This window comes from Bos javanicus, chromosome 19 (genome assembly GCF_032452875.1).
Source record: "Bos javanicus breed banteng chromosome 19, ARS-OSU_banteng_1.0, whole genome shotgun sequence".
NCBI classification, from domain to species: domain Eukaryota; kingdom Metazoa; phylum Chordata; class Mammalia; order Artiodactyla; family Bovidae; genus Bos; species Bos javanicus.
The window spans coordinates 23,775,033-23,802,460 of NC_083886.1; the positions used below are offsets into that span (position 1 = coordinate 23,775,033).

The following is a 27,428-nucleotide window of genomic DNA, read 5'->3' on the forward strand; positions in this document are numbered from 1 at the left end:
AGGGACCCAGCCAAGAAGATAAGCATCTCTGATGTCAATGGAAACCAGAGAGAGTAAACAGGATTCTGTCTATGGCCAGGGCTTTCTGGGAACACACCTGTATAAGCAGCAGCCATTCCCAACAGAACCGAATTCTCAGGAAATCAGGACAGAGCCAGGGCTGGGCCTTTGTTTGGTTTTCTGACCATGTGGGAAGCCTGAGGCCCGGTGGCCAGCCACGCCCTGCCTCTCCGCCTCTGCATCCTTCATCATGCCCTGGGGATGCCCAGGCCCCTGCCTGCCCTCATCCTCTCCCAATCACCTCTTGTGGTCAAGGTCCTCACACACCCTGTCCTTCAAGCTACTCACTGACCAAGTGAGAGGCTGACTACTGGTTAGAAGGAGGGTGCTTGCGTGTGACCTGAGAGGAAGGGTGAACAGACTGTGCCATCGGTGACCTTGGACAGCTGTGGATGTCTTGCTAATGTGAGAGCATCCTGTCTGGCACTCCTAGGAGTGAGGCTATGTGACCTGCTAGGCTGGGGGCTGGGAGGCGCCCTGGGTCTCCTGATCACTTTGGGGGCGTGTCTGTATATGCTGTTAGGTGTGCCGCGGACAGGGGTGCCCTGAGTCCCCTGACCGCCTCCACGAATGCTGTTAGGGATATGTGTGTATTGAGGGGGTGTACAGCACCACAGTAGCTTCAACCAACTCTCTATGGGTACGTGTGTCCTGCAGATGTGAGCAGTCGGTGCTTCCGCCCAGTTCTGCACACGTTTCTGTGCGCTGGAAGTGTCCTTGCGCACCGGCGTTTGTTCTGTGTGAACGGAGCCCAGGAAGTGCGGGCACGCGCGGGAAAGTGCGGGTGTGCGTCCTGCCGGTCTCTGCTCTGCTCCGCGCCGGTCCTGCGCCTCGTGAGTGGAAGGCGCCGAGTGGCCCTGCCCGCCGAATGCGCGCGCAGGGTCCCGGGCCGGCGTGCGCGCCGGTGTGAGTGCCAGTGAGTGCGGCGCCACTCGGCTCGCTCCGCGCCGCGCCGCCCGCACACTCGCACTGATCGGCGGCTGCCGGTGACGCGGGCTGGGCCCGCCCCCTGCCTGCCGGCCCCTGGCACTCACTCGCGCCGGCCGCCGCCGAGCAGGCAGCAGCCGCGTCAGGGCCGTCCGGGGGCGCCGCCGGCGATGCCCGCAGCCCCCGCCACGCCCCGCCGGGCCTGCTGAGCCGCCCCCGGGCCGGGGCCGCGCCGGGTCGGGCCGGGCCGCGCCCGGGCGGAGCCGTGCTGCCTGCATGACCCTCCGGCGGCGCGGGGAGAAGGCGACCATCAGCATCCAAGAGCATATGGCCATCGACGTGTGCCCCGGCCCCATCCGGCCCATCAAACAGATCTCCGACTACTTCCCCCGCTTCCCGCGGGGCCTGCCCCCGGACGCCGGGCCCCGCGCCGCGGCGCCCCCGGACGCCCCCGCGCGCCCCGCGGCGGCCAGCGCTGGCCGCCGCAGCCCCTCCGACGGCGCCCGCGACGATGACGAGGATGTCGATCAGCTCTTTGGAGCCTACGGCTCCAGCCCCGGCCCCGGCCCGGCCCCCAGCCCCGGGCGGCCGCCCGCCAAGCCACCCGAGGAAGAGCTGGACGCCGACGGCTACGAGTCCGACGACTGCAGTGAGTTTCCCACCCGCCTGCTGCTCGCCCCCTCCCCTGCGCGGCTGCTCGCGCTCCCGCCCTCGCCCGCACTCGGCTCCCCTGCGGTCTCGGTCCCTCCGGCACACCCCCCACCTGGTGGCAGTCCCCGGCCGCGCCGTGCGCTCTCCGCGCTCCCAGCGCACACAGCCCCTCCCTCGAGCAGGTCCGAGAGGTGGGAAGTTTGGGGGCGCCCCCTGGGGGTGTCCCATTTCCAGCGGCCGGCTCCCCGGAGCCCGCGCCGCGCCCCCTCTCGGCCCGCCCGCTGGGAGCCCCAGCGTGGGCGGCGGCTTTTGTTCCCTGGCAGGGCGGAGCTGCGCCCCGGGGAGACACCAGTTGCTGCCAGCCGCTCGATCGCTCCCTGCCCCGGAGCACGCGGCGGATCGGCCCCGCAGCCGAGGGTCGGGCTGGGCGAAAGGCGGAGAGACCCCGGGGCCGGAGTCGGGCGGCCTCCCTGGTGGGCCGGCGGCCGCAGAGCGCGGCGGCTTGACTGGCGCACGGGCCGAGGACCAGGGTACCATGGGGCCCGCTTGTCCTTTGGAAAAACCTTGGTGGTTCCTCCTCCCACGTTCGTTGGTCCCGCCGCTGCGCTCGACCGGGCCGCCGACCTTCGCCCACCTGTTACACCCGCTTCCCCGGCCAGTAAGGGCCCCCACCCCCACCCCAGCCTCCTGCTGCGGGCAGGAGCCCCGAGCCCCAGGGAATAGGCAAGCTCCGGGGCCCCCGGGGCCGACGCCCGGCTGGCTGGTGCTCCTGGCGTCTTTCTGGGCTCCGAGGGTGGTCGCCCTGGCCGCCCCGCCCGCCCCGGGACTGGAGGGGAAACCGAGAACGCCGAGGTCGCCGTGCGGTGCCGGGTGGATTTACGCGGGATGGGGCCGGGGACGCAGGCAGCGTTGCTCGCCAGGCCCCTGCCTGGCTGTAGCCCCTGCCGCGTCACTCTCAGAGCTAGAAAACCCGAGTCCAACGCCGGTCCTGCGGGAGGTGTGGACTTTTCTCCGGGCAGGGGTCGCTCGCCCACTTCGCCGAGGCTCGCCGGGTCCCATCCCCCACGCAGCGCAGCGACGGCGGCTGCGCCTGGCTCGGGTGCCCACATGGGCCTCAGCCTGGGGGTCTGGAGTTTCCCCAACATAAAATGTGCCTCTGCAAGCTGACAGTTACCAGCACCTCAGCGGGAAGCGGTGGGGCCAGACCTGTCGTCACCCTACCCAGGGATGCCCGGGAGGAGAGTAAGGGGGAGGCCTGCCAGCCCTGAGTCCAGTGGGTCGGAGCCTGGCCTGTGATGGAAAGCTGCCGGCTCTGCACGCTCCCGGGCCTGGACCACAGCCCTCCGGCCAGAGCCTGGCATGTGGAGGCCCTGCCAGCCCAGGGGCATGGGAATGAGGAGCAGTCCTCTTCCTCTATTTTCCTGCCAGACTGGGGAAACTGGGTCGGGAGAGTTTATTGCCCTCCGGGCTGTGCCCTGGATCTTCCCTACCCCCAGTTCCTGGCACCCTGGGCCAGGTGCACCCCCTCACTTGCTGTGCCTCTGGGCAGGCGGAGACCGAAGTCACCCCTTTGCATGCCCTGAATCTTCCCTGGCTCCAGAAGAAGGGGTGGGCCACTTGTTCCCATTTCCAGCATCTTTCCTGCTACGCCAGGGGAGCAGGCGAGCAGGGCAGGGCTTCCACTCGAGCTTCAGGCTCTCCTGGTGCCACCCGGGCCCTCCGGAGACACACAGCTAAGAGCTGAGAAATCAGGCTGTTTCTTTTGGCTGCCCCTGAACCCACAGGCAAGGAGGGGACCAGAAGTGCAAGACACGAGCCGGTTGCCCCATCTTCAGTCCGTCAACTCAGAAGTCCTTCACAGAGCACTGTCTTCACAGCAGAGAGGGAACGGGGCTGGGGCCCCGGACCCAGAGCTCATTGTCCGAGCAGGAGACAGACGCACTTGGGGTCAGCAGTGTGGGGCAGTCGGACACAGCCTTGCCAGCCTGAAGCCGTGGGCTGGCCACACCCATGCCACCAGGGCACTCTGCTGCAGAGAGCCAAGGAGAAGGGTGTGTCACCAAGCCAGGGCCAGCTTGAGCCCCCTCATTCCCTTCAAGGGGCCACTGTCCTGGGCTTAGACCCCATCAGTGGCCAAACATCCCACCTTGAGAGCACATCTAGGTTCTGGGGCTGGGGGGCCAGGTTCTAGGGTGGAGCCATTCTCTACTCAGTAGCCCAGGCCTCACCTCCCTCTCAGCTCTGACAACCAGATCCCTACAATAAGCCTAAATGATTCAAGCCAGATGGTTCATTACGGCTTTAGCCAGGGTTATGCTATCTGCTGCCCTAATTATTGGATTATCTCTGTTCTAACAAAAAGAAATTAGGACGGTTGCTCTGTTGTCCAAGACCGGGAGTGAAGTGCTGTTTACTTATTCAGCCTTTTTTCCCCTTCTCTTTAAAGCCCATCCTTGATTAAGTCACCACAAGGCACAAGCGCAAAATCGACAGGCTCCCCACTGATCTAATAGAGGAGCGTTAACAGGGAGAAGATGCAGAAATGTTATAGTTAGAGGTGTCCCTTGTGCCCGCGGCCTCCCAGTGACCCACAGAGCGGCCTGGCTAAGCTGGACTCCGCTGCTTGCTGCCCTTCCAATGGTCCTATGCCCCCCCAACCTCCACACATGCTACTCCCCTGCCTGCGATGCTCTTCCACCCAGTCTCCACCTGTGGAAACTCAGACCATCCTTCAAAGCCGTAATGACTAGAATGCTTTGGGGTTTCTAGGTAACAGAAAATTCAGAGTGCCTCAAACAGTGAGGACTGTTGAGGCCGTGTGACACTGGGGCAGATTCACGCCGCCGCTCAGCAGCAGTATCAGCGGCAATGGTTCTGTGTTTCTCCACTCGACCACGTCCTTTTCTTCTTTTCTTTAAGTTTTATTTATTTATTTTCTGGCTGTGCTGAGTCTTCGCTGCTGCACGGGCTCTAGTTGTGGCGAGCGGGGGCTCCTCTCTAGCTGCAGTGCACAGACTTCTCATTGCGGTGGCTTCTTTTGCTGTGGAGCACAGACTCTAGGGTGCACCGGCTTCAGGAGTTGCCGCTCCTGGGCTCTAGAGCACAGGCTCAACAGCTGTGGTGCAAGGGCTTAGTTACTCCAAGGCATATGGGATCTTCCCCGATCAGGGATCAAACCCGTGTCTCCTATGTTGGCTGGTGGACGCTGAGCCACCAGGGAAGTCTCACCTTTTCGTCTTAGGCTGACCTCCCTCATATAACAGTAAGATCCTAAATTTGATGAGTTTCTACTCCCATGTTTCAGTTTAAAAGCGAGGAGACCTCTCCCCAGGAAATCTGTCCTTCTGTCTCTTGGGCCAGAGTCGCATCTCATGGTCACGCTTACACTGGCCCATGCATGATTCATCCAGGGCTGAGTCAGGACTAATGGCCACAGAGGCCTTGAAGCAATGATGGAGAGGAGGAATCACTGTTAGGCTGGCCCAGAAGGCCCTCAGCTGGAATCATTTCCCTGTCCCTGCTTGCTGTGATTCCCCTTCCTTAGGGCCCTGTCATATTCTACCTGGCCCGTATTTCCACACACTCAGCCTCTCGGGACCAACTAGGTGTCCGGCACTCTGCCGAGCATGGAGGTTGCAGAGTGCCTGAGACGCAATCTCTGCCATCAGGAAGTTCATGGAAATGGAGACACACAAATAACCCAGCAGTGACGAGTCAGGAACCCAAATGGGAAGCGCTGGCTTGCACGGAGCTCTCCCACAAAGAGGGTGCAGTGGGAGGAGGGAGAACGCAGGCTGGCCGAGTGGAAGGAGGAAGAGTCCAGTGGCTGGAGCAAGGGAAAAAGAGGATGATGAAGCCCAAGTGGTCATATCACAGAGGGCCTGAATGCCACACCAGGGAGGTTGGCAGAGTCCAGGAGGCAGAGGAGAACCTTTGGACTGTGTAAAGTAGGGGAATGAATAGGTTTATGTATATTTGGGTGGGGGTAATTTTATTTTTATGTATTTTTGGCTGTGCTGGGTCTTTGTTGCTGCAGGCAGGCTTTCTCCAGTTGCTGTAAGTGGGGGCTACTCTCTAGTCCCGTGCACGGGCTTCTCATTGGGGAGGCATCTCTTGGTGCGCAGGCTTCAGCAGTTGTGACGCATGGGCCTAGTTGCCCTACAGCATGTGGCATCTTCCCGGACCAGGGATTGAACCCGTGTCCCCTGCATTGGCAGGCAGATTCCTAACTACTGGACCACCAGAGAAGCTCATGAGTAGGTTTATAAAAGTCCTCGCCCTCTACCTTGAGCACCTGGTAAGCAGGACCATAAAATCTATGGCTCATTCCTCTTTGTTCCCCCTGCAGCGTCTGGTCAGTGCCTCAGTTTCCCCAACTAGGAAATCCTTTCAACTCAGACTTGATCATTTTCTGTGGTTCTTGCCATGGTGGTTGTTTTTTTTTTTTTTTTAAACTATTTGAGAGGATGACATTTTTCTTAAAAAGAGAAATCGAGGGCCAATTTCCTATTCCCAAGGGTGTATGGGTGAGGAAAGTCCAGGTGCAAACCAAGGTCAAAATGATGCTGTCAGTCTCCATCAGCCAAGCAGAGGGATGTTCTGCCTTAGAGGAACTGACAGGAGCTGAGCTTGATTTTCTCTGAATTAGCCCCATTAAAGCTCTATAATTATCAACAAGCGGGTGACAACTCTCAGAGGCCCATTAGTGACCAAGTCTCATAATTTATCCAAGGATGTAAACTTTAGCCAGGACGTGTGATTTGAGTGGCTGGAGGGCAGGACCTTGTGGCTCACAGGGACAAGCACCTTCACCTGTCCTCAGGGCCCCCTTCGCCTGCCACAAGCCCAGGCGGCCTTTCAACTCAGAGGCCCCTCTCGGGTGGCAGACCAGCCCTCCCCACACCCCAGGAGCAATTCTGTTTATCCCTCTTTTGTTTTTCTGCCCCATCCTCTCAAGAGTTCAGCTTAACAAAGTAGCAGACAGAAAATACTGGAAGCCACTAGGCTTTAAGGCAGGAAGGAGCAATGGGGATGGAAGTGAAGAGGCCTGGATCCTACATCCAGCTCTGCTGTGTCACCCTGGCCAGATCACCTCCCCTCTCTGAGCCTCATTTCTCCAAATAGGTAATAAAGAGCTCTCTAAGAGAGCTCCACCACCAGCAAGTCTCTAAAAATGGCGACTGAGCTTCTATTTCTAAACTATTATTTCTTCTAAAACTTGCACTGGCATCTGAAGAAATCCACCAATCTCGTCCTGGAGCAGCACTGGGCTTGCTGTTCCTTCCCGGGCAGTGATAACAGCTATCGGTTTTATTGAGCAGTGTCAGCAGCCCCCCCCCCCCAAACACAGGTGTCTGTAAATCCAGTGGAAGGGACCCCTCTCCCTGCCTGGAGCTGAATTTCCCAGTGGGGGCTCTGTCGGCTGCCTTGTCCTTCTCTGGGATGAGGAACTGGGCAGAGATTGTGAACTGTGTGGATTTTGTGGTTGCCATTCTTTTCTTTTAATTGGAGGATAATTGCTTTACAATGTTGTGTGGAACTGTATGTTTTAATACATGAGCATCACACATCTCTGCTCAAGTGAGCGCCAGCGAGCAAGTTAGTTTGGATAGACCAGCCTTGTGAATTGAACATCTGCTCATTGCTGGTGTCAGAGGCGTGGTCCCTGCCCTCCGGAGGCTAACGTCTGGAGGCACAAGCCGCAAGTTAGGCCTGAACAGAACAGTAGGCTGATTCACTGTCTTGCAAAGCCAAGAGCTTTAAAGGCTGTTACTGCAAAAGCCTGGGGAAGCCTGGGCCTGTGGCTGTTGTTGCAGGCGAGGTGATAGATCCCACCCTTAGAGCACCCTCACCTGCCCGCTGGCACGGAGGCATCCTAGCAAGCAGGCAGCAATAGGCCAGATGCGTGCTCAGTCACGTCCGACTCCTTGCGACCCCGTGGACTGCAACCCGCCAGGCTCTTCTGTCCATGGGATTCTCCAGGCAAGAATACTGGAGTGGATTGCCATTTCTTTCTCCAGTAAAATCTGCAGGGGTCAAACCTGCTTCTCCTGCATTTCAGGTAAATTGTTTACTGCTGAGACACCTGGGAAACCCAATAGGCCAGGACTAAAGCATGCTTCCCCCGCTCGGGGAAAAGGACTCTTGGCTCCACCTAAGGCCTGTTGACTTTGAGTTTAGACACAATTTTAACAACTATTCTCACCTGGTTTCATAGAAGACCCAAGTAACCAGTGACCAGGAGGCAGAGCTGCCTATGCAACCAGGGGCAAGTACTTTAACATAACAGGAGTTTCAAGTGGATGTCAAGAGAGGAGGCAGAAAAAACGTCAAGAAAACCTCACAAAGAGTGGCCACCCGGGATCGCCTGGTGAAGGACTCGTCTCACACACCCTTCAGTGCCCGGGCTGGGACTTGGACACAGGGCACAGTTAGCTGAAGTCATAGCAATGACTCAGGTTGTTCCGAAAAGTCTTAAGTGACCGTTTGTGTATTCTGCTCACAAGGGCTGGGAGGGGAGCGATCCAGTTCAGAACGAGTTCATTCCAGGAGGTGTCTCAGAGGGGCAAGTACGCTTATCTAGAAACATCACCTAAATGGATCTGCTTCTTCTGTAATTATCTACTGAGTACTTTCCGCACCCCAGGCATGCCGTGAGGTGGATGCTGTTGTGTTTCCATTTTGCAGATGAGGAAACTGAGGCACAGAGAGAACTAGATATGCTAAGGTCACAGAGCAAGGAAGTGCAGAGCCAGGGTTTGAACCCAGGGTCAGACCTCAGAGGTCACACACTCTACAGGTGCCCCCGCCAGGCAACAACAGAGACGCTGAGTGGGGTGCCTGTCCCTGTGTTAGGAGCAGAGATGCAAGACAAATAGTGGCTGGACTTGGCCAGCAGGCTGTGGTTTGCTCTTAACCCACACTGGGCAACCCTGGCCTCCCCCTAGCATGACTCCAACCACCCAGCACCCTGCCCTCTGGGTGGTCCTGTGGTTGAAATGCCCCTTCTCCCAGCCCCACTCTGCACTGGCCAACTCCTACTCATCTTGCATGGCTCAAGTGAAGGGTCACTTCCTCCAGGAAGCCTTCTCTGATGGCCCCAGTTCACATCAAGTTCAGGCCTCCTCCATCAATCCTGCCCCACCAGACTTTGCTGTGGCAAATCCTTCTCTTCCATTCCTCCTGTTAAGCTGTGCTTTCCTTGGAGCAGGAACCTGCGTTTTGATATCTTCTTTCCTGTGTGTGTATGTGTGTGTGTGCATACTCAGTCATGTCTGACTCTGTGACCCTGTGGACTGTAGCCCACCAGGATCCTCTGTCCATGAAATTTTCCAGGCAAGAATACTGGAGTGGGTTTCCCTTTCCTTCTCCAGGGGATCTTTCCAACCCAGGGATCGAACCCACGTCTCCTGCATTGGCAGGCAGATTCTTTACCACTGAGCCACCAGGGAAACCCCTCTTCATTCCTAGAGCCTAGCATGTTGTGAACACTTGGTAATGAGTGAATGAATGGGAAGCCAGTTGACTAGCAAGCAGGGTCTGGGCCTCTAAAGACATCCTGTGAATGTGTGTCTCGCGAGGGAGACTTGCCCCTGAGGTCCGCCCTCACCCACCACCCCCGCCTTTATACCGGGAGCCACAGAGGCATGAGAGGCCACAGCTGCTGTGTGTGATGGTGCCTGAGGGCGGCAGCTGCATCCAGTCACTGCCACACCCTCTGCCCGGCCCTTGGGAATCCCTCTCTGCTTTTTCAGCGGCCAGGGTGGCACCATGAGGGCCCAACTCACTCCTCGTAGCCTGCCCAGGGCCCCTAAGGGCCTGGAGAGACCGGGGGCCGCAGCCCCGAGTGCCGCTAGAGGGGGCGGTGAGTGGACCAGCTGGTCGGCTGGGCCCAGGCCTGCAGGCACCCAGAGCCTGACCCCTCTGCCTCCTCGCACGATCTTAGGACAGATCACAGGCCAAGGGGAGCCGAGGTGTGGAGCCTAGGCCGGCAGTCGCACCAGGACGACAGGAACCCCTTTAGCCGCGTGCCCGGCACACATGGCCACACCCTACACCAGCTACAGGCCACGAGGCATGATGCAGGGGTCAGAGGCCACCACTCAACGGCATCTGGGGAGTGATGGGCCTAACCCCCCTGAGCTCCTTCCCAGGGTGGGAGGGGCTGGACAGGTAGTAGGTGCCCAGTTGGTGGCAGTCGGCATGGACACCCTGACACCTCGTCCGACTACACAGGGCTGGGTGACGCTTCTCCCCTGTGTGGCCCCGGGGTGACCTGAGCCCTCCTTGTCCGCAGCCGCCCTGGGCACGCTGGACTTCAGCCTGCTCTACGACCAGGAGAACAACGCCCTGCACTGCACCATCGCCAAGGCCAAGGTAGGCCCACTGGCGGGCGCGGGGCGAGGAGGCAGTGCTCAGCCCAGTTACTCCTAAGATGCTGCTGCCTCCCCTGCAGGAAAAGAGTAGAACCGAGAAGCCGGAGAGATGAGAGGAGGAGGGTGGAAGGGTAGCCTGTAGGGGCCTAAGGCGGCCACAACTGGGGAGCTGTCAGGGAGGGAAGGGCAGGCGGGGTGCTGGTAGGCCCGTCCTGCGGGCGAAGAGGAGGGGTTGGACGTGGACGCCTCCGGCCCAAGGTTCGCAGCACCTGGGCCTCCCACCTCCCTGGGGAGGCTCTGGTCACATGGGCCTGAGCTTGCTCTCTGGGCGGGGTGCTGGGTATCTGAGCCCCATGGTCCCCTGTCCTGGGCTGGCCCCCGTCAACTCTGGTCTTAGCCACGCTGTTCCCTTCGTCCCCACCGCATCGCTCCCCGCTGGGAGGAAGGTGCCCAGGCTGATGTTCTCCCGCAAGGTAAGGGCGGCTGTGCCGCCTGGTAGAGCCTCCTGGTAGAGCGGTGGAAGGGCCTGGGCCCGGCTCCAAGCGAGGAGCCTCCGGCATTGCTGCCTGGGCCCAGCCCCACCACCAGCCCCCAGCCTGCCAGCTTCTCTCCCCTCCTCCGACCCTACCTGTGACTCTTGCCCGTCCAGAGGGGCCGGCCACCTGCTTCTGCCCCAGCTGTGCCCCTCCGGGCCTGGGCCACCATGCTGGGGTGAGTAGTGTCCCCAGTCGACCCACGCCATCGCCTCCCCACCCTCTCCTCCAGGGGCCACTCCAGCGGTGGCGTGCCAAGGTGGAGGGCAGGATGCACGCCCGGGCAGACCCTTCCCTTCACCCTCCACCCAGCTGTGTAGATAGAGGTTGTCCAGGCCTGGAGGCTGGGAAAGGGCACTGGCTGCCAGACTGCTCTGGCAGAGCCAGCCCTCCTCCCTAACCCGTGCAGACACTGGCCCCCCCGTGCTGTGTGCCCCGCTGTCTCTACCAGGCTCTCGAGGGGCTGCGTGGGTGTACTGTGGTGTGTGTATATGTGTGTGTCCACTTAGGGTTGCTCCACTCACGGCATTGGCAATGGGGGAGCCATGGCAGCCCCCCAATCTCCAGTTCACCCTCTGCTGGGCAGGAGGTGGTGCAGGTGTGGGAGGGGCTGGGGTGGGCTGGGGTGTGGGGAGGGGCCCCAGGGGATAGGAAGGCTGAGGCTGACAGGGGGCGCCCCTTGGGTGTCTCACAGAGGACACCAGATGCCCCAGCAGTGGACCCTAGCTCAGGCACTCTTTCTGTAAGTGGGTAGAGTGGCCTCAGTTTGCTCATCTGTAAAAATAGGGTTAATCGTCCCCACCTGTGTGATTGTTGTGAGCATTAAATGAGTGAGTGCTTAGTACCTAATGCTGTCCTGGAGGACACACCCACCCACAGCAGAACTGGGAAGTTCCAACTTTGTGGGAAAGGGTAAGAGGTGTGTATTGGGCAGGGTCGCCTCTGCCATGGTATACACAGAGCCGCCCAGCCAAGCCTCGTCCTGGAGTCAGCCCTACGGGGCAGGACAGAGCTGGAGCCCAGGCAGCTCTGCGCCCAGCTCAGTTGCTCCACCCAACCCTGAGCCACTTCTCTGGCATCCTCAGAGGGTCTAGCACAGACCGGAAGCGGGGCAAATGCCCCCGCAGCAGGCCCTGCTACAGTGTTGCCTCCTTGACTCCCACAACCACCTTGGGATTGTAACCCCTTTTATGGATGATAAAACTGAGGCTCAGGAGGCAGAAGCCTCATCACTTACCCAACTGCTAGGTGCCCGAGCTGGACCTGAACCCCGGCCATCCTGGTGCTAAAACCTGTGGGCCCCTTCCTGGTAACCAGGCAGTGCTGGTTAGAAGTTGGAAGCCCCGACATCAGATCTCAGCCCCTACCCGCGGGCTCCTCTAAACCAAGGTGGGGAGTGGGGAGAAGGGCCTCAGCTCCCCTGGGAGGTGGAGGATCAGGCTGGTGAGCTTGTGGTTCGTCTTTGGATGAGGTCATGGGGATGTCACCTCCACCCCGCACATGTCACCACTGCCTCCCTGCATCCCCGTGAGCCATCCCAGGAGAGAGTTTCCAGAAAAAGGAGCAGGCATGAGGTCAGCTGGGAGCCTCTCTGTGGTTCCATGGGCTCCCTGGCTGTGCACACTTGATGGTGGTCGAGAGTGAGTGAGGGGTGCCCTCTTGCAGAGGGACTCTGCACAGCCGGCCAGCTTGTGTGGCCTCCGGGGACACAGGCAGAGCCCTGTGGCCAAGCCAGAGAGAAACGGAGCCTGGTCTCCAGGACATATAACCTTCTCCCGTGGCTGCAGAGGGAGGCGTGTGGATGGGTGGACAGGGGCTCACGAGGACTTAGGGTCAGTGAGGAAAGTCGCAGGGCTTGGGAAGCAAGGGGAGATGGTTCAGGAAGAAGGAAGGATCTGACCACAGCAGGATAACGGGGGCCTCATTTAGAGAAAGGTGAGTCACTGGCCTCCATGACAAGGAGACGACAACGAGAAAGAGGCGATCTGACAAAGATGCCCCGGGTCATCTACACAGAATCAGACATTTGGGGGGAGTGGAGGGCAGGAATTGCACCGGTGCTGAGCCATCCTTGCTCCCCCATCCTGGGGGTACGGGGCAGGGGTGCTTCTGTGAAGAGGGTCATGAGTGGACCCAGCCGGGAGGTCCAGGGGCCTGCTGGGACCTGCTGCCCCAGGTGCCTGGAGGCCCTGGCTGCTCTGTGTCCCCAAGCCCCCACTTAACACCCTTTGCTGTTCTCCTCTGCCCAGGGCCTGAAGCCGATGGACCACAACGGGCTGGCAGACCCATACGTCAAGCTGCACCTGCTGCCAGGAGCCAGTAAGGTAAGAGGACCTGCTCTGGGCCCGCTGACCAGCTGTGCCCGCTTGGAGCCCAGGCTGGACTTGGGGCACCCAGGGAGCCCCCAGCTCCCACACCCACTCAGCCCCACACCCTCTAGGCCTCCCAGGGGACCTCTAGTCAGCACCACCTGCCTGCTGAGTTGGGGAAACTCTGCCAGGGAATTTCCAGGCCAGCATTTTATAAGAAACATCCTCAACTGGACATTAATACTATGTGCAAACAAGGGGTTCTGTGACCAAGTAACTTCAGGAAACATTATTAAACCAGTTTCTTTACTGCCGGACTTATCAGAGCCTTTAATGCCCTGGTGGGCGGCTCTGTGATGCTCCTCAAGGGGGCTGGAATGGTCAGCATCTGCCCAGATTATTTGACTACAGAACACTTGTTCCTGCACCAGATGATCTGACAAGCAGACCAGGCCAATAGGTGCATCTATGAGAGAAGAAAAGAAATTTTTTTTCTTAAATTAGCTATTAACAAAAGCATCAGCTGGACCTCGGCACAGGAAGATCAGAACTTGATTAGACTTCTTTCATACAGCTTACAGTTGAGTGCAGTTTCCTTTGTAATTTCATGGGAAGAAAGGTCTTTCCAGAAGTGGGTCCTTCCTTGGCCTTGGGAACTCACAGACATCGCAAGGCGTGAGGTGGGCAGACTCCATGCCAGGGGCGCTCAACGGGAGTCCAGCAGCTGTGATTCCAAACAGAGAGCAAGGCAGAAATGGAGGGACAGGGGACACAGGACACGAGAGCTTGAGCAGCAGAGCCTGGTGGCTGGTGTTCTTATCCCGGCCTCTTTCTCAGAAGCCATGGTTGAGAACTTCCTTCCTGGCCCGTGAGTGACCTCACAGGAAAACTCAGCAACTGGGGCGGGACCCTGGGCAGAGGGCCTTCCCGGCCACTGCTCTGGACAATGGGATGGCCCTGCCCCTAGGTGGCCACCCAGGCTGAGGAGCCACAGGCTGCTGAGGTCTGAGTTCCTTTGGGGGCCCAACCCCCCTGGATGAGTATATAGGTCTGGGGGTCCCACTCGTCCAGGGGAGTCACCCTGGAAGGGAAGGCAGGGCTGTGGGAAAAAGGACAATGGCCCTCCTCCAATGCCTGGAGGAGCAGGCTCCTCCTGCAGCCTTGCATCTTCATGCTGGGGTGGAGGTGGCAGGGTGATCCCCAGGCCTGTCAGGGCCACGCGGCCCCAGGAAGGGGCAGTGACCGAGCGTCCCTAGACTCCTAGGACCTCAAGTCGGCAGTACCTGCTGCCGAGTCCTAGGGGCTTGTCATAGGATTGACCCCTGAGTTAGGGCAGCGTTTCATATAGCACAGTCTCCTTATAGACAGGGGCCTGAAAAGCCAGCTGAGAGAGGTGGTCGTTATGCCCTGGAGCCCTGGCAGAGGGTACAGAACCCACTGGGTTCCACAGAGCTTATGCAAGTCGGGGAGCTGGGACTTGAACCCAGGGCCATGTGACCTCAGAGCCTGGGCTCGTGTGGCAGACATCAAAGGGAACTGGGCACAGAGGGCAGAGCCTGAAGGGGACAAGACAGGTAAGGAGTTCAAGACCCGAGGTGTCCGGAAGCACCAGGGAAGAAGGGGAGGTGCCTTCCGGCCAGGCAAGGAGACTGCGGGAGAGAAGCCAGTCCCACAGCAGACCTCCAGCAGGCCTTGGGCGGCCCAGCCCACACGTCCCGCAGAGGCCTTCCCCTACCACACCTGGGCACTCCCCTGGGAGGCAGGCCCCTCCAGCTGTGTTTTCCGAGGGCTGTGCTAACCAGTTACTGCCGACTGGGTGGGTTACACCACCACGGAGCTCTTACCTTCCATTTCCGCAGGGTGTGGGTCCCACTGGGCTAATATGGATTGGCAGCATGTCTGCCTTCCATCCTGGAGGCTCCAGGAGAGAAGCTGTTTCCCATTCCTCTCCAGCTTCCAGAGGCGCCCCTTTGGCCCGGCTTGTGGCCCCTTCCTCTGTCTTTAAAGCCGGTGGCACCTCTCTGACCTTCTGTCCTTGTCACACCTCCCTCTGCCTCTCTCTCGCCTTCCTCTTCCACTTTTAAGGGCCCGGTGATGACATGGCCCACCTAGATCATCTGCCTGTTGTATACAGATTTTTTTTTTTTTTGGCGGGGCTGGGGAGTGGGGAGGGCCTGCACCATGGCATGTGGGATCTTAGTTCCCCGACCAGGGATTGAACTCACATGCCCTGCAGTGGAAGCTCAGAGTTCTGATCACTGGACCGCCAGGGAAGTCCCTTTTCTGTTGTAAAGTCAGCTGATGAGCAACTTTCACGCCCCCACTTTGCTAGGTTCTGGGGGATTGGGATGTGTATGGGGCCATTACACTGCCCACTGCCCTCCTTGATGCTCAGAGGCTCATTTTTGCTCTCTCCAGGCGAATAAGCTCAGAACGAAAACTCTCCGAAACACTCTGAACCCCACGTGGAACGAGACCCTCACTTACTACGGGATCACAGACGAAGACATGATCCGAAAGACCCTGCGGTGGGTGACACCCCCCCGGCCACCAGCTCCCCCACCCAACCCAGCCTTGTCCATGGGACTGGACCTGCCCTCACACCCCTGCCCACCACTTGCAAACCCTCCCTGACTTTGGAAGCAAACTGAGAGGCCCCTTGCCCTCCAGAATCTCCGTGTGTGATGAGGACAAATTCCGCCACAACGAGTTCATCGGGGAGACCAGGGTGCCCCTGAAGAAGCTGAAGCCCAACCACACCAAGACATTCAGCATCTGCCTGGAGAAGCAGCTGCCGGTGAGTCAGGCTCTGGAGCCATCCAGGGCCCACGCTGCCATGAGCGCAAGGCCAGGAGCATTTTTTTTTTTTAATCTATTTATTTTTTGCTGTGCTGGGCCTTCATTGCTGTGTGAGGGCTTTCTCTAGTTGCAGTGATAGGCGGCTACTCTTTGTGGCAGCAGCACAGGCTTCTCATTGCAGTGGCTTTTCTTGATGCAGAGCTCAATAGTTGTGACACATGGGCTTAGAGGCCACGCAGCATGTGGAATCTTCCCAGACCAGGGATGGAACCTGTGTGCCCTGCATTGGCAGGTGGATTCTTAACCACTGGGCACCAGGCAAGCCCCCAAGAGCATTCATTGAGCACCTACTCTGTGCCTGGCATGGCTGCAAGTGCTGGGGAGACAGATAAATCTCCCTGCCCTCATGAAGCTTGGACAGGAGCCAGACCAAAAATGAGATAAACCACCCAAACGGATGGAACATTCGGCAGGGATCAGGGCCGAGAAGGAAAGCATGAGAGGGGCCGATGGGTTGGATGGGTGCTCTGGGAAGGCTCACCTGGCAAGCAGGGAATATCCCAGGCAGAGGGAGCCGCAGGTGCAAAGCCTTCATGGAAAAGTGCTCGGCCTGTGGGAGGCACAGGCAAGAGGCCAACTGAGTGGGGCAGAGGGAGCAGGGGGCAAGGGGTCCTGGGAGCTGAGAGCAGGAGTTGGGGGTGGGGAGACTGAGAGGACTCCAGCTTTATCTCTGAGTGAGATGGACCACAGGAGCGTGCTAGGCGGGGGCCAAGCTATCTGAGGATATTTTAACAGGCTCCTCAGGATGGGAGGGAGTGGAGGGCCAGGGTGGGGAAACTCAAAGTGCAGAGGGAGCAATGGGAATAGGACCTGGGCAGGGCAGCAGAGGAGCCGGGAGAAGGGCTGAAGATCAGCATCCTTAGGTGTGGGGCCTGGGAGGATGAAGGGTCATTCACTGGGATGCAGGGGACCATGGGAGGAGCAGCTGGGGATGCTCGGACCTCAACTGGAATGTGTTAGGCATGAGGTGCCTGTGAGATACCCAGAGGAGACAGAAAATAATTCCTAGAAATTGCAATTGTTTGAACGTGTCAGAACCGATTTTGCCCCCAGCCGTCTGCAGCAGCTGAGCCCTCCCAGTCTCTGAGCAATGTTCCCCTCCCCACTCCCCTTCCCGCTCCCCTCCCCCTGCCTGCCTTCACCCAGTTCAAGAGGACTGGGAGGGATTGGCCAGGAGGTCCCAGGTCTGGGCCCCTAAGAAACCTGGGCCTTGAGGGACTGTGTGGTGAAGTCCCACAGAGGACACAGTTCCCTCTGCCCAGGACAATTCCCCACCAGAAGCCTGGGCAACAGGAAAGCTCTAGAGGACAGAGCCCAAGGGTCATCCCCTGAGTGCTGTACCCACCTAGGGCCCTGCTCAGCGCAGCCTCGCCTGGTCAAGGCCAGGAACAATTAACCTGAGGTCAGAGCTCCCGTCCAGGGTCCCAGCTCTGTATTTTTGCATAACTTGAACAAATTGTACTCTGTGGTCACATTCTCTCCCACTCCTAGGCATGTGTGCGATGGAGATAACCTTTTAAGCATTATTATTAGTCACTAACCGCAGCTGACCCAGTTTCTCCAAATGATCTATGTCACTTATAAAAGGCAACATCAGCTCCTGCTGGAGTTGTGTTCCTGAGTTTTGATCCCTGATATAAACAATCACCTGTGTGGTGCTGAATGTGAATTGTGTGTGAGCAGTGTGTGCAAGAGTGTGGAATGCATGCATGAGCACCTGTTTCATGCACAGGGGATGTGTTTGAGAGTGTACATGCTTGTGCCTGGGGCGTGATCAAGGCCTTGCTGAGCCTCGCTTGAATTTGCCAGGATCTCGTTGGTCCAGTTCAGAGACCCACAGTTGACAAGGGTGCAATTTGGGATAATTACTCGGCAGTAAAGATTCATTTTGATGGTACCTCATAGATTTTAGAGAGCCTTGTAAACCTTATTCATTGTTCATAAATACTGAGCAATGTCCCAGTTCAATGGTCTTTATGTGAAACCATCCAAAGTATATCCCACTGTAAAAAAAAAAAAAACAGCTGAAAATATCCCGGCTCATTATACTGTTTAATTTTCACACATCACACAACTGGCACAAGAGTCATGGTTTAGTGAGGCTGTCACACTCGAAGCCCAAGGCCCGAGTGACAGGTGGTTGAATCTCACCTGCCCCCTCGGACCCGTGGGTACCGACCGGCTGAGCACTGTGTGGAGAAGTGGCCAAGGCTGCGTTTGCACTCAGGGAGAATGCAGTGATCAACTGGCCCTGGGTGTGGGAAGGGGGAAAGTGGTCCTTCCTTCACCCCACAGGATTCCCATCTCCAGAGGTGCAAGCATGGCCCCGGCCCACGAGGGGCCATGTGAGGTGCTGCTTTAGTGCCAGGCAGAGGATAGTCAAGACCAGAGACTGAGTGTGAGATGAGCCTGGCAGAGACGTCTAGAAGGGGCCCTCTGAGGTCATAGGGCTCAGGCTGGGTGGACAGAAGGTAGAGGACAGGGGTTCTGGATGAGCATCAGCTGGAAGTGGGAGGTCTCAGGAGGGTGAGGAGTGGTCTCAGGGTGCTGACTGGGGTGCAGCGAGGACACACGGTGAGATGTAGACTTGAGGTCTGACTCCAGGGGGAGGTGCTGGGCCCTGCCCCACCCACCTCCTAGCTGCCCCTGGGGTGGGACTGTTTTCCCAGATTCTCCCCATGGGGCCCTCCTACACCCTGAGGCTCCAGGAAGCACGATCCAGGGGCCAGGGTCCCAGTGAACCATGTCCCATGCCTACACCAGCACCCACTGGGCTCCACGTGGCCTGGGCCCACGGCTGCGGGAGGGGCGGGCAAGGACAGCTGAGTGACAGCTCTCCCGCTCCACAGGTGGACAAGACGGAAGACAAGTCCCTGGAGGAGCGGGGCCGCATCCTCGTCTCCCTCAAGTACAGCTCGCAGAAGCAGGGCCTGCTGGTCGGCATCGTGCGCTGTGCCCACCTGGCCGCCATGGACGCCAACGGCTACTCAGACCCCTACGTGAAAACGTGAGTGTGCGGCCCGCTCCTCACCCACCGTCTCACCTCTAGGTCCCGGGAGGAGCAGCAGCTGCGATGAGTCGATTGCACAGCAAGTGGTTGTGTGAAGCACAGGGGGCGCTGTGCCCACCAGGGTCTTCTGTGCTCCATGGGTTGAATCTGGCCAAACCCGTTTCTCAGATGAGGCAACTGTTGCCCACAGAAGCTGAGTGGCTGCCCAGTCCACGCAGAAAGAGCAGTTCTCTCCCGATGGCTTGTTCAGGTCTCTCTGTGACTGTGGGGCCCAGGAGGAGATGTGAGCAGATTGGAGAAAGGGACAGGAGGCTGGGAGATGCAGTGAAGGGGCTCCGTCAGTACTTAGGGCTGAGCACACGTGGGCACAGGCACAGCTAAGGGTCCATCCAGCCTGCCAGGTGGGGCTCTTGGTGGTGCTGGGGGGATGCTAACGCGAGGGCCCCAGAGCCGTGAACCTGGGTCAGGACAGGCTGTGATCAGAGCCCAGAGAGGAGCTGGTGGCCGTTCGGAGACGGGTGAAGCAGGTGGTTGGTGGGCACCATCTGAGCTTTGGGGCTTTCCACTAGCAAAAGATGGATCTTAGTCTGAGTTCACCGTTGTTTGAGGATGTCTTGAAGGTTAGAACTTGGGGAGGAATTTGGCCCAGCCGAAAGGAGCTGTTTCTGTTCAGGGAGAGGGACAGAGGAGTTACGATATAGTTAAGAAGCAGGGACGGTCCTGTCCTCAGGGCACAGCGAGGAGGCTCAGGTGACAGAGGCCATCACAAAGACTGACTGGTTTCCCGTTTAAAAAAAAAGAGTTGGGCCCCAAGCTCGAGCACTAGCAAAACTGACTTCCAGTGGGTCACAGACCACTGGGAGAGGACATGCTGTCCTAGCTCAGAAGACAGACTCTTAAAACCAGTGGAGAGAAAGTAAGCGACTCTGGGTAAGCTGGGAAGATGTGTACACTCTGTGGCCACATCATTTCCCTGCCAGGTCCATGGGCTCCAGAAAGCCAGGCCCCAGTGGAAAGCTGGTTTTGCTGCATTGCTTGAGATAGCCATAAGCTGGAGACAGCCCAGTGTTCATCAGCAGAGGGAGAGATGAATGAAGCGTGGCGTCTGCAGACAGAGGAGTACTATGCAGTTGAAGTGAATAAACGAGGACTGGGTGGCTTAATGTGGACAGCTATGCCAAGCGTGCCAAGCCCAGAGCAGACTATAGAGGGGAGCACGCAGCGTGACCCTGTAGGGATGGTCTCTGGGAAGGGAGGACGTGCGTCCACTTGTATCTGTGATGCTAGTTTCCCTAGGGAAGAAAATAGGATCTGAAGCCAGGGTGGTGTCGAGTTTTTAAATCGGCTCAGTGCCCACCTGCCAAGTTGATAGGAATTCCAGGGTCTCAGGCTGGGTTATCCGGAAAGCAGGGTCTCACCAGCTACAGTGGAAGGGCAGCTCTGGCAGGGCCTGTCCACCGCACCTGGGCACCTTCACCCCCCGGCCACAGGCGTGAGAGTCACTGGGCCACTGCAGCCATGCACCACTCTCCAGCCATGGGCTGGGTCAGGGTGGCCTTTCAGAGGGCAGCTCTGTGGGTGGCCCCATGGATCGGAGGGAGGCTCCCAGTGGCCTAGAAATACCTCCATCTGATTCAAGTTCCCCGGGTGACATGCAGGGGGCAGCTGCTCAGGGCTCCCATCTCTGAAAGGCCCCTTCACGGACCATGGGTCTCCTCCTTGCTAAGAGTAGGGGAGATGCAGGCACAGGTTTGAGATTCTGAGCAGAGCACCTGGGGCCACAGGGAAGAGCCAGGTAGAGGATGTTGAAGGGCAGAGCTAGATGGAACAAGGCCTTTTGTCAACATCCTTATTTTTTATGAACTTCATCCCAGGTGATAGCTGTCTCAGTCTCCCCAGGCTAGAAGCTGACCCCAAGTCCAGTCTTCTGGGGCTGATGATGGTTAACAGTCATCACATGTCCAGAGTAACTGCTGGGTGCCAGGGCTGGGCTAGGTCTCATGGAACTTTCTACGCGGTCCTTCTGTAACCTTCTCCATCCCCCACCCAGGGGTGCTGAGGAAACACGGAGCAACTTGCCCTGCTGCCCTGGGCAACCCCTTCCTTCTCTAGCCCTCTGGTGTCTTCTAGAGGCCTCAGGCAAGCAGCAGTCACTGTGCAGAAGAGACGAAAGGCAGCAATGATAGGGGGACTCCAGGAGCCCAGCAGCCAGGGCAGGAGGGGGTCCTGATAGGGAGGGGGGGGGCAGCCACCGATGGGCCCCAGAGCACCCAGGCTGTGCTCCTCACCCACACAGGCCGCCCTCCCTCCAGGAGACAGCATAGACAAAGGCCTGGGGGCAGGACGGGGGACGACCCCTGGCTGGGGTTGCGTGAGGGTCTCTAGCTGGGCACCGGCTGTGCAGTGCTGAGGGCGTGAGGAGCCCAGGACAGCTTCCCTTCAGGGGCTTCCAAAGGCAGGGCTGGGAGATGCTCCCACAGCCCAGGACCCCCATCCTTCCTCCTCGCCCCCAAACCAAACAAGCAAAGAAAGGTGAATCAGGAAACACATGGAAGCTTGTAAGGAGCTGAAGAAATTCACCATCTCTGGGTGGGGGTTTATGGGAACCCCCACCTGTTTAAAACTTCATCTTTATTGAGGCATAACTTACACCCAGGAGGTTTCTCCCTTTTGCTGTGGGACTGATGTATACAGTCTGGTTACCACCACCTCCATTAAGACACAGATACCATGGCCCTGGAAAGGTGCCCCAGGCAACTGCTAATTTGTTTTCTGTCACAATAGTTTTGCCTTTTCCAGACTTTCTTCCAACAGCAACTCCCACTTCTTCCACATGACCTAGTGCTCTGGAGAGCCCGCCATGTGGCACGTGCGCCCGGAGTGCGGTCTGTAGGTCTGTACTGCTGAATACTCCTCTGTCAGATCACTTCCTCTTGAAGTGCACCAGGGTGGGGTCGCTTCCAATTTTTGATGGCTATATAAAGCTGCTAAAGAATGGGTTTTTGTGCAGACCTATGTCTTCATTTCTCTCCCCACCCCCAGCTTTTGTCAGTATGTATTTTCCAGTGTCTCTGTAATGAACCAGTATGACTTTCATAATACCTATCACAACTTTTTTTTAAAGTGTACAGAAAAGCCACAGTGAGATACCACTTTCCATGTTCGCTGATCCCACCCGGTGCTGGGCACCAGGAAGCTGGTGGTGGGTGAGAGAGAGTCTAGTGTCGGTGCGGGGACAGGGTGGGAAGCTTTGCAAATGAGAGAGCCTGGCTTCTGAGTGCCAGCCCTGTGCTGGGCAGCTGTGTGACCTTGGGTAAGTCCCTCCGCCTCTCTGTGCCCCAGATGAAGACTGCTGCTCTGTAAGCAGGGATTTCTTTTCTCTGCAGGAAGCATTGTTGCCCATGCCCAAAAGACCTTTTCCTTCCCAAAGTTTCGGTGAGGCAGCAGCGATACACCCCAGGGACTAGGTTAAAAACCACTGTGTTATCCACTTAAGAAAGACGCATTTTATAGCGTGCACATTCCATCTCCATAATCTGCTATTAAAAACAGGAAAGCTCTAGCAAGGGACCAACTCTGCTAAAAATGTTTTTCTGGAGGGAAATGTGAGCTTTGTGAAAATTCAAACTTCCAGAAATTAGGAAAACCCCCTTTCCTCGGGGAACGGAGGTCCAGGTGATGAATGACCCACCTGCTTCTCTCACTACACTGACCCCTCACCTGTGCCATGTCACCTGGTCATCACGAATGAACAGAAGTCTCTCTCCCGGGAGAAAGCGCTTCCAAGCCCTGGGGGCTCCGTGTGTTCTCACAGCCTCGTCTCACCCTCTGCCTATCGGTTGGTTGTAATTCCAGATACCTGAAGCCAGATGTGGACAAGAAATCCAAACACAAGACGGCGGTGAAGAAGAAAACCCTGAACCCAGAGTTCAACGAGGTATGAGGGGCTGGGGGAGCCGTGGGAAGGCCACTCACTCTCCCCTGGGGGGACTGAGTTTTCCAGGGGCCACTGTGGGAGCTGGAGCGTGGGAAGGGGCCCACAGGAGAGCCCCCAGCCGTGAGGTGGGGGAGTCGTGGGAGGAGAAGTGAGGCCAGGCTGAACCAGGTTGAGGTTCAGACGGAAGCAAGGGGAGGCCTGCAAACCTCTTCAGAGGATGGAATTGATAGTTCTGTAGCCATGGGGGATGTGGGGACTCAGGACCCCAGGAAGGTGGGTGCAGCTGGAGAGGGGCTCAGAGGAGCGAGATGAAGGAGAGGAGCCTGAGTGACTCAGGTCCTCAGGCCGAGGAGGTGCTGCCAGGGGGTCATCGGATGTGGAAGGGTCCTGGAAGCTGACAGGAGAGAGGGTTTCACAAAGAAGGGAGTGGTCAGCAGAGTCAGCCCAGGCCACCTAGCGATAAGGAGCCTCTCAGGGATCTTGAAAAAGGCAGCTTCAGTGACCAAGGGGCAGGCGGTCAGAGGGAAGGGGGCCCCTGAGGATCTCAGCCAGGCTCTCAGAAGTGGGTGAGACGGGCGAGAATCCATCACAGCAACTACTGCACACTGGCCACCAGCCGACTTCCAGGCCCTGTGGCATTGGCCCTAACACTCCCCTTCTGGCCACCAGGAATTCTGTTATGAGATTAAGCATGGGGACCTGGCCAAGAAGACCCTGGAGATCACCGTCTGGGATTACGACATTGGAAAATCCAACGATTTCATTGGTGAGAGGCCATGATGGGAATGCTGTTCAGCAACATGCCGGTCCTAGGGCAGAGTCCTGAATCAGGCCACAGCCACGTTGCAGCCTGACCCTGTGTGACAGAGAAAGAAACAGGCCCAGAGAGGGAAAGAGGCCTGGCAGGGGTCACAGTAGCAGTGTGTGGTAGAGCAGGGGAAAGGGTAGATGATGGTCAGCCCTTTTGGGCTGGACTCTGAGTCCTTGTGGCCCCAGCTTCCTGGTGAGCTGACTGGCTGTGCACGGTGGAGCTGCCCCCCAGTACTGCTGCGGTCCTGGGAAAAGGCAAGCCAGGATAGGATCCTTGGCCCTGATGGGGGGGTGGGGGGCAGTAAGAGGGTCTAAGCGTGTGTGGTGGTCAGAGCGCTGTCCACCCTCTCATCAGGTGGGTGGAGTAGATAGTCCAGCCTTGCAGCACAGAGTCTGGGAGGGTGTTGGGCGCACTGTTCCCGAGGGGCCCTGAGAGTCATAGGTCAAGTATCCCGGCTGCCCGGGCTCCCCTCTGCAGGCGGCGTGGTTCTGGGCATCAACGCCAAGGGAGAGCGCCTGAAGCACTGGTTTGACTGCCTGAAGAACAAGGACAAGAGGATAGAGCGCTGGCACACACTCACCAACGAGCTCCCGGGGGCCGTGCTCAGCGACTGACCCGCCCCGCCCGCCCGCCCGCCCGCCCGCCGCCGCCTGGCCCAGCGCAGGCCTGGCCCTGGGCTTCCTCGCTGCTGCTCAGGGCCTCAGCCCCCACGTCGGGGGAGATCCAGGACACCTGCTTGGACACAGAGCCGCAGCAGCCCCTCTGAGGGATGGTGGGGGCAGTGAGCTGGGCCTGCTTTCCACCCCCTGAGGCCCAAGAGGGCTGGGTGGAAAAAGAGGACCGCAGTCCTCACCCTGAGGAAGCGGATGGACCATCCAGAGGACAAGGACCCTACAGAGGTCAGCAGTGAGTTGGAGGGGACCCCAGGCTGAGAGGGGCAGTGGGGAAGGAGATTTTGGGTAGGACAGGACTCTGAAGAAAGTCCATTCCCTAAAGGAGGTTCTGACTTTGGCGCAACTGGGAGGGTAGAAAAAATTCACCTGAGAGCCAGGAGTCTGGTGAAGATCCTGGAGCTCCCCATGAACACGGGCGAAGGCCAAGGGCTTCACTCAGTGATTCTGCAGGCCCCTGGGGAAGAGTGAGACCCAGAGCCTGCCCTCAGGGAGGTCCCCGTCTAGTTATGGAGCTCAAACAAACTCTTATGACAGGGGTATAAGGAATGCCAAGGCCAGCCTGACCCACCTATACATTCTGTGGACTCCTCTGGGAGGGCTTCCTGGAGGAAGTGATGTTTCAGCAAGACCTTGAAGAGTGAGTGGAGACTCTAGGCAGACAGAGGAGGAAGGGCACTGGAAATGGTGTCCGAGGCCTGGAGAGGAAAGATGATTTGGGCCAGGGAGAAACTGCCTGGACCCAGGGTCTCTCTCGGGAGGGTGGGGGAAGAGGCAGGCTTTGTTAGGAGTGGGGCAGGGGCACCCAGCCCTCCCCCATCCCACCCCTAGCTGCCAGGCCAACTGGGCTTGTAGCCATGGGAGGAGTGGCTTAAACTGATGTTGATGCAGGGTCAAGTTCAGTTCTCAGACCCAGCTCTCCCACCTTTGATCTTTCTCCTGAGGAAGCTGGAGGATGGATCCTGCTTCTCCTTGTTCCCAGCTTAAGATCAGGTCAGCTGTGGTCAGGAAGAGTGTGTCACTTCTTCGCATGAAAAAAACCAAAAGGCCTCCTTGTCCTCACCCTCCGCTCCCTGCCTTCCTCCACCCTCCCCATCCCAGGCTCTTCCTTCTGGGTTCAGGGTTGGAAAGCGGAGAGCCCCCCGCAGCTGCGTCTGCATCCATTCCCTACTGAGATCCCTCTCAGTACTCAGCAGCATCCAGGGCCTTGTTTCTGGGAACGGCTGGCTTTGTCCTCCAGGAGCTGAGAGCCACTCTGCACCCTGGGTCAGGGTCTCCAGGAAGGGATTGAGGGCATCAAGACTCTGGGGCCCAGGCCTGAAGCCCCCACCTCTTCCTGCTGACTAAGGGGCCTTCAGGAACCCTGGATGAACAAATGCAGAAACCAGGAATTTCTGTGTTCAGCCCATCCCTGCACTGAAGGAAAACACAGCTCAGAGAGGGAAAGTGATCTGCCTGAGGCCTTCCAGGTTCCCTGCCCCACCCCCAGCCCAGAGCTCTGACACCACACCCACAGCAACGCTAGTACAGGGCTCACGGGGCGCTGGGCTGGACCCTCTGCTGCAGACACAAAGCACATCACCATCTGAGGCCTGGGGGCAGGTGATGATATGAATCCCACCAAGTGCCCATCAGCCTGTTTTCATTTTCCAGGGAAAACAGGACTCCAGACCCCACACAGTACCTGGCAACCTTGGCTGGTCACAGAGTCTTGCTTTTGCCTCTCTGAGAAGGCTTGGTGCATGGTGAGGGCTTCTACAGGCCGTGTCTTGATGAATCGTCACAGGCCTGGGAGATGGGTTTAACTGTCATCTCCATTTGACAGATGAGGAAGCAGATTCAGAGGCAGAGTCTGATTTTGAGGAGCCTTGCATCTGGGTTAACTCTGGCTGTCTTCTTAGTATTGCCTTTGGGGGGGCGCTCTCATTCAGAGAGGAGCTTCACAGACTCCCTGTAAACACATGGAGATGCTGAATGGCCAAGTTAGACGCATACTAGAGCCTCACCCAGTACAACTTCCTTGTTAGACACACAGGGAAACCAAGGACCCGCAAGAAGAAGGGGCCTGTTCAGGACGCACTTGGGATAAGAGCCCAGGACACCGGGCGCCTAGTCCAAGGCCTTCCAACGCCGTGGGCTGTGCAAGTGCAGACTTGGTCCTGAAAAATGGTCCCTGAGGACCACAGGGACAGTCAGGCTGGAGGTGGGGCTTCGGGACAGCTGGCCCAGGCCGAGGATTGGGCTCTTGGGCAGGAGGCCTTCCTGGGAGACAGAACCTTCCCTAGGACCCTGGATCTGTTCTGGACCCCTTACAGCTTGTATCTCTGCTAGAGACAAAGTGCTTTGAGAAGCTGCGGTATCAGCTCTGCCTTTGACCCCAAACTGGCTTTCCTCTGCTCTATCAGCCCCACAAAAACAGGGAATTTGACGCCAAAAAAAAGTCATTCCGAAGTCAGCTGTCAATAACTAGGCGGTTACTGGACGGGGCATCCATCTCCACCCCCACCCTCCTACCTAGTCTCTGCCCCGCCCACCACTACTAGCCAATCCCCGACGGGCCCGTCTTCCAACTGAGGCGGTAACCTCCTGACCTCTAGTGGCGAGAGCGAGGAACTGCATCTCCCGGCCCGTGCATGTCCTCCCTTTGTTCCTTTTCCAACCGACAGAACCTCCCAATGCATGGACTCTGGCTGTCTTCGACGCAGACTCGTGCACTGCTTACCACCGTTTTGCTATCATGTGGCGACTGCAGAAACGGTCCTGAAACTGCAGCCCCCACACACAAATTTTGTACTTTCGTCCGACTTACCCGAAGGTGTCCTTTTTAAGTCTTATTTGTTAATATTTATAATGACATATAGTCCAAAGTAAATGGAAACATTCATTGCGATCATATGAGCTTGGGAGACTCATCTTAATGGATCTGAATAGGTGGGCAGGAAAGAACGAGATTCTGGCAACAGGGACTTATTCTGCACATTGTCTCATTTACTCTGCACCAAGAGCCCACTGGAGGTACATGCCCACCATTCAGTTCAGTTGCTCAGTCATGTCTGACTCTTTGCAGCCCCGTGAATCGCAGCACGCCAGGCCTCCCTGTCCATCACCAACTCCCAGAGTTCACTGAGACTCACGTCCATTGAGTCGGTGATGCCATCCACCCATCTCATCCTCTGTCGTCCCCTTCTCCTCCTGCCCCCAATCCCTCCCAGCATCAGAGCCTTTTCCAATGAGTCAACTCTTTGCATGAGGTGGCCAAAGTACTGGAGTTTCAGCTTTAGCATC

The 27,428-nt window shown here is 57.9% G+C and overlaps 1 protein-coding gene across 1 annotated transcript; it reads left to right on the forward strand.

Annotated features, from left to right (window-relative positions):
- Positions 1-1,034: 1,034 nt before the first annotated feature.
- Positions 1,035-27,036, forward strand: DOC2B (double C2 domain beta). The gene is made up of 9 exons (XM_061389538.1): positions 1,035-1,636; positions 9,935-10,014; positions 12,796-12,870; positions 15,274-15,383; positions 15,526-15,652; positions 18,564-18,721; positions 22,580-22,661; positions 23,331-23,427; positions 23,950-27,036. Exons 1-9 carry the CDS (start codon positions 1,264-1,266, stop codon positions 24,084-24,086), a joined length of 1,239 nt encoding a protein of 412 aa, XP_061245522.1. The 5' UTR covers positions 1,035-1,263; the 3' UTR covers positions 24,087-27,036.
- The last annotated feature ends 392 nt before the right edge of the window (positions 27,037-27,428 follow it).

Excerpts from the sequence above, each read along its gene's own strand:
- DOC2B (XM_061389538.1), top strand. The coding sequence starts at position 1,264 with ATGACCCTCCGGCGGCGCGGGGAGAAGGCGACCATCAGCATCCAAGAG. Across the intron at positions 12,871-15,273 it reads TGCTGCCAGGAGCCAGTAAG|GCGAATAAGCTCAGAACGAA; the intron begins GTAAGAGGACCT and ends TGCTCTCTCCAG. Across the intron at positions 18,722-22,579 it reads TCAGACCCCTACGTGAAAAC|ATACCTGAAGCCAGATGTGG; the intron begins GTGAGTGTGCGG and ends TTGTAATTCCAG.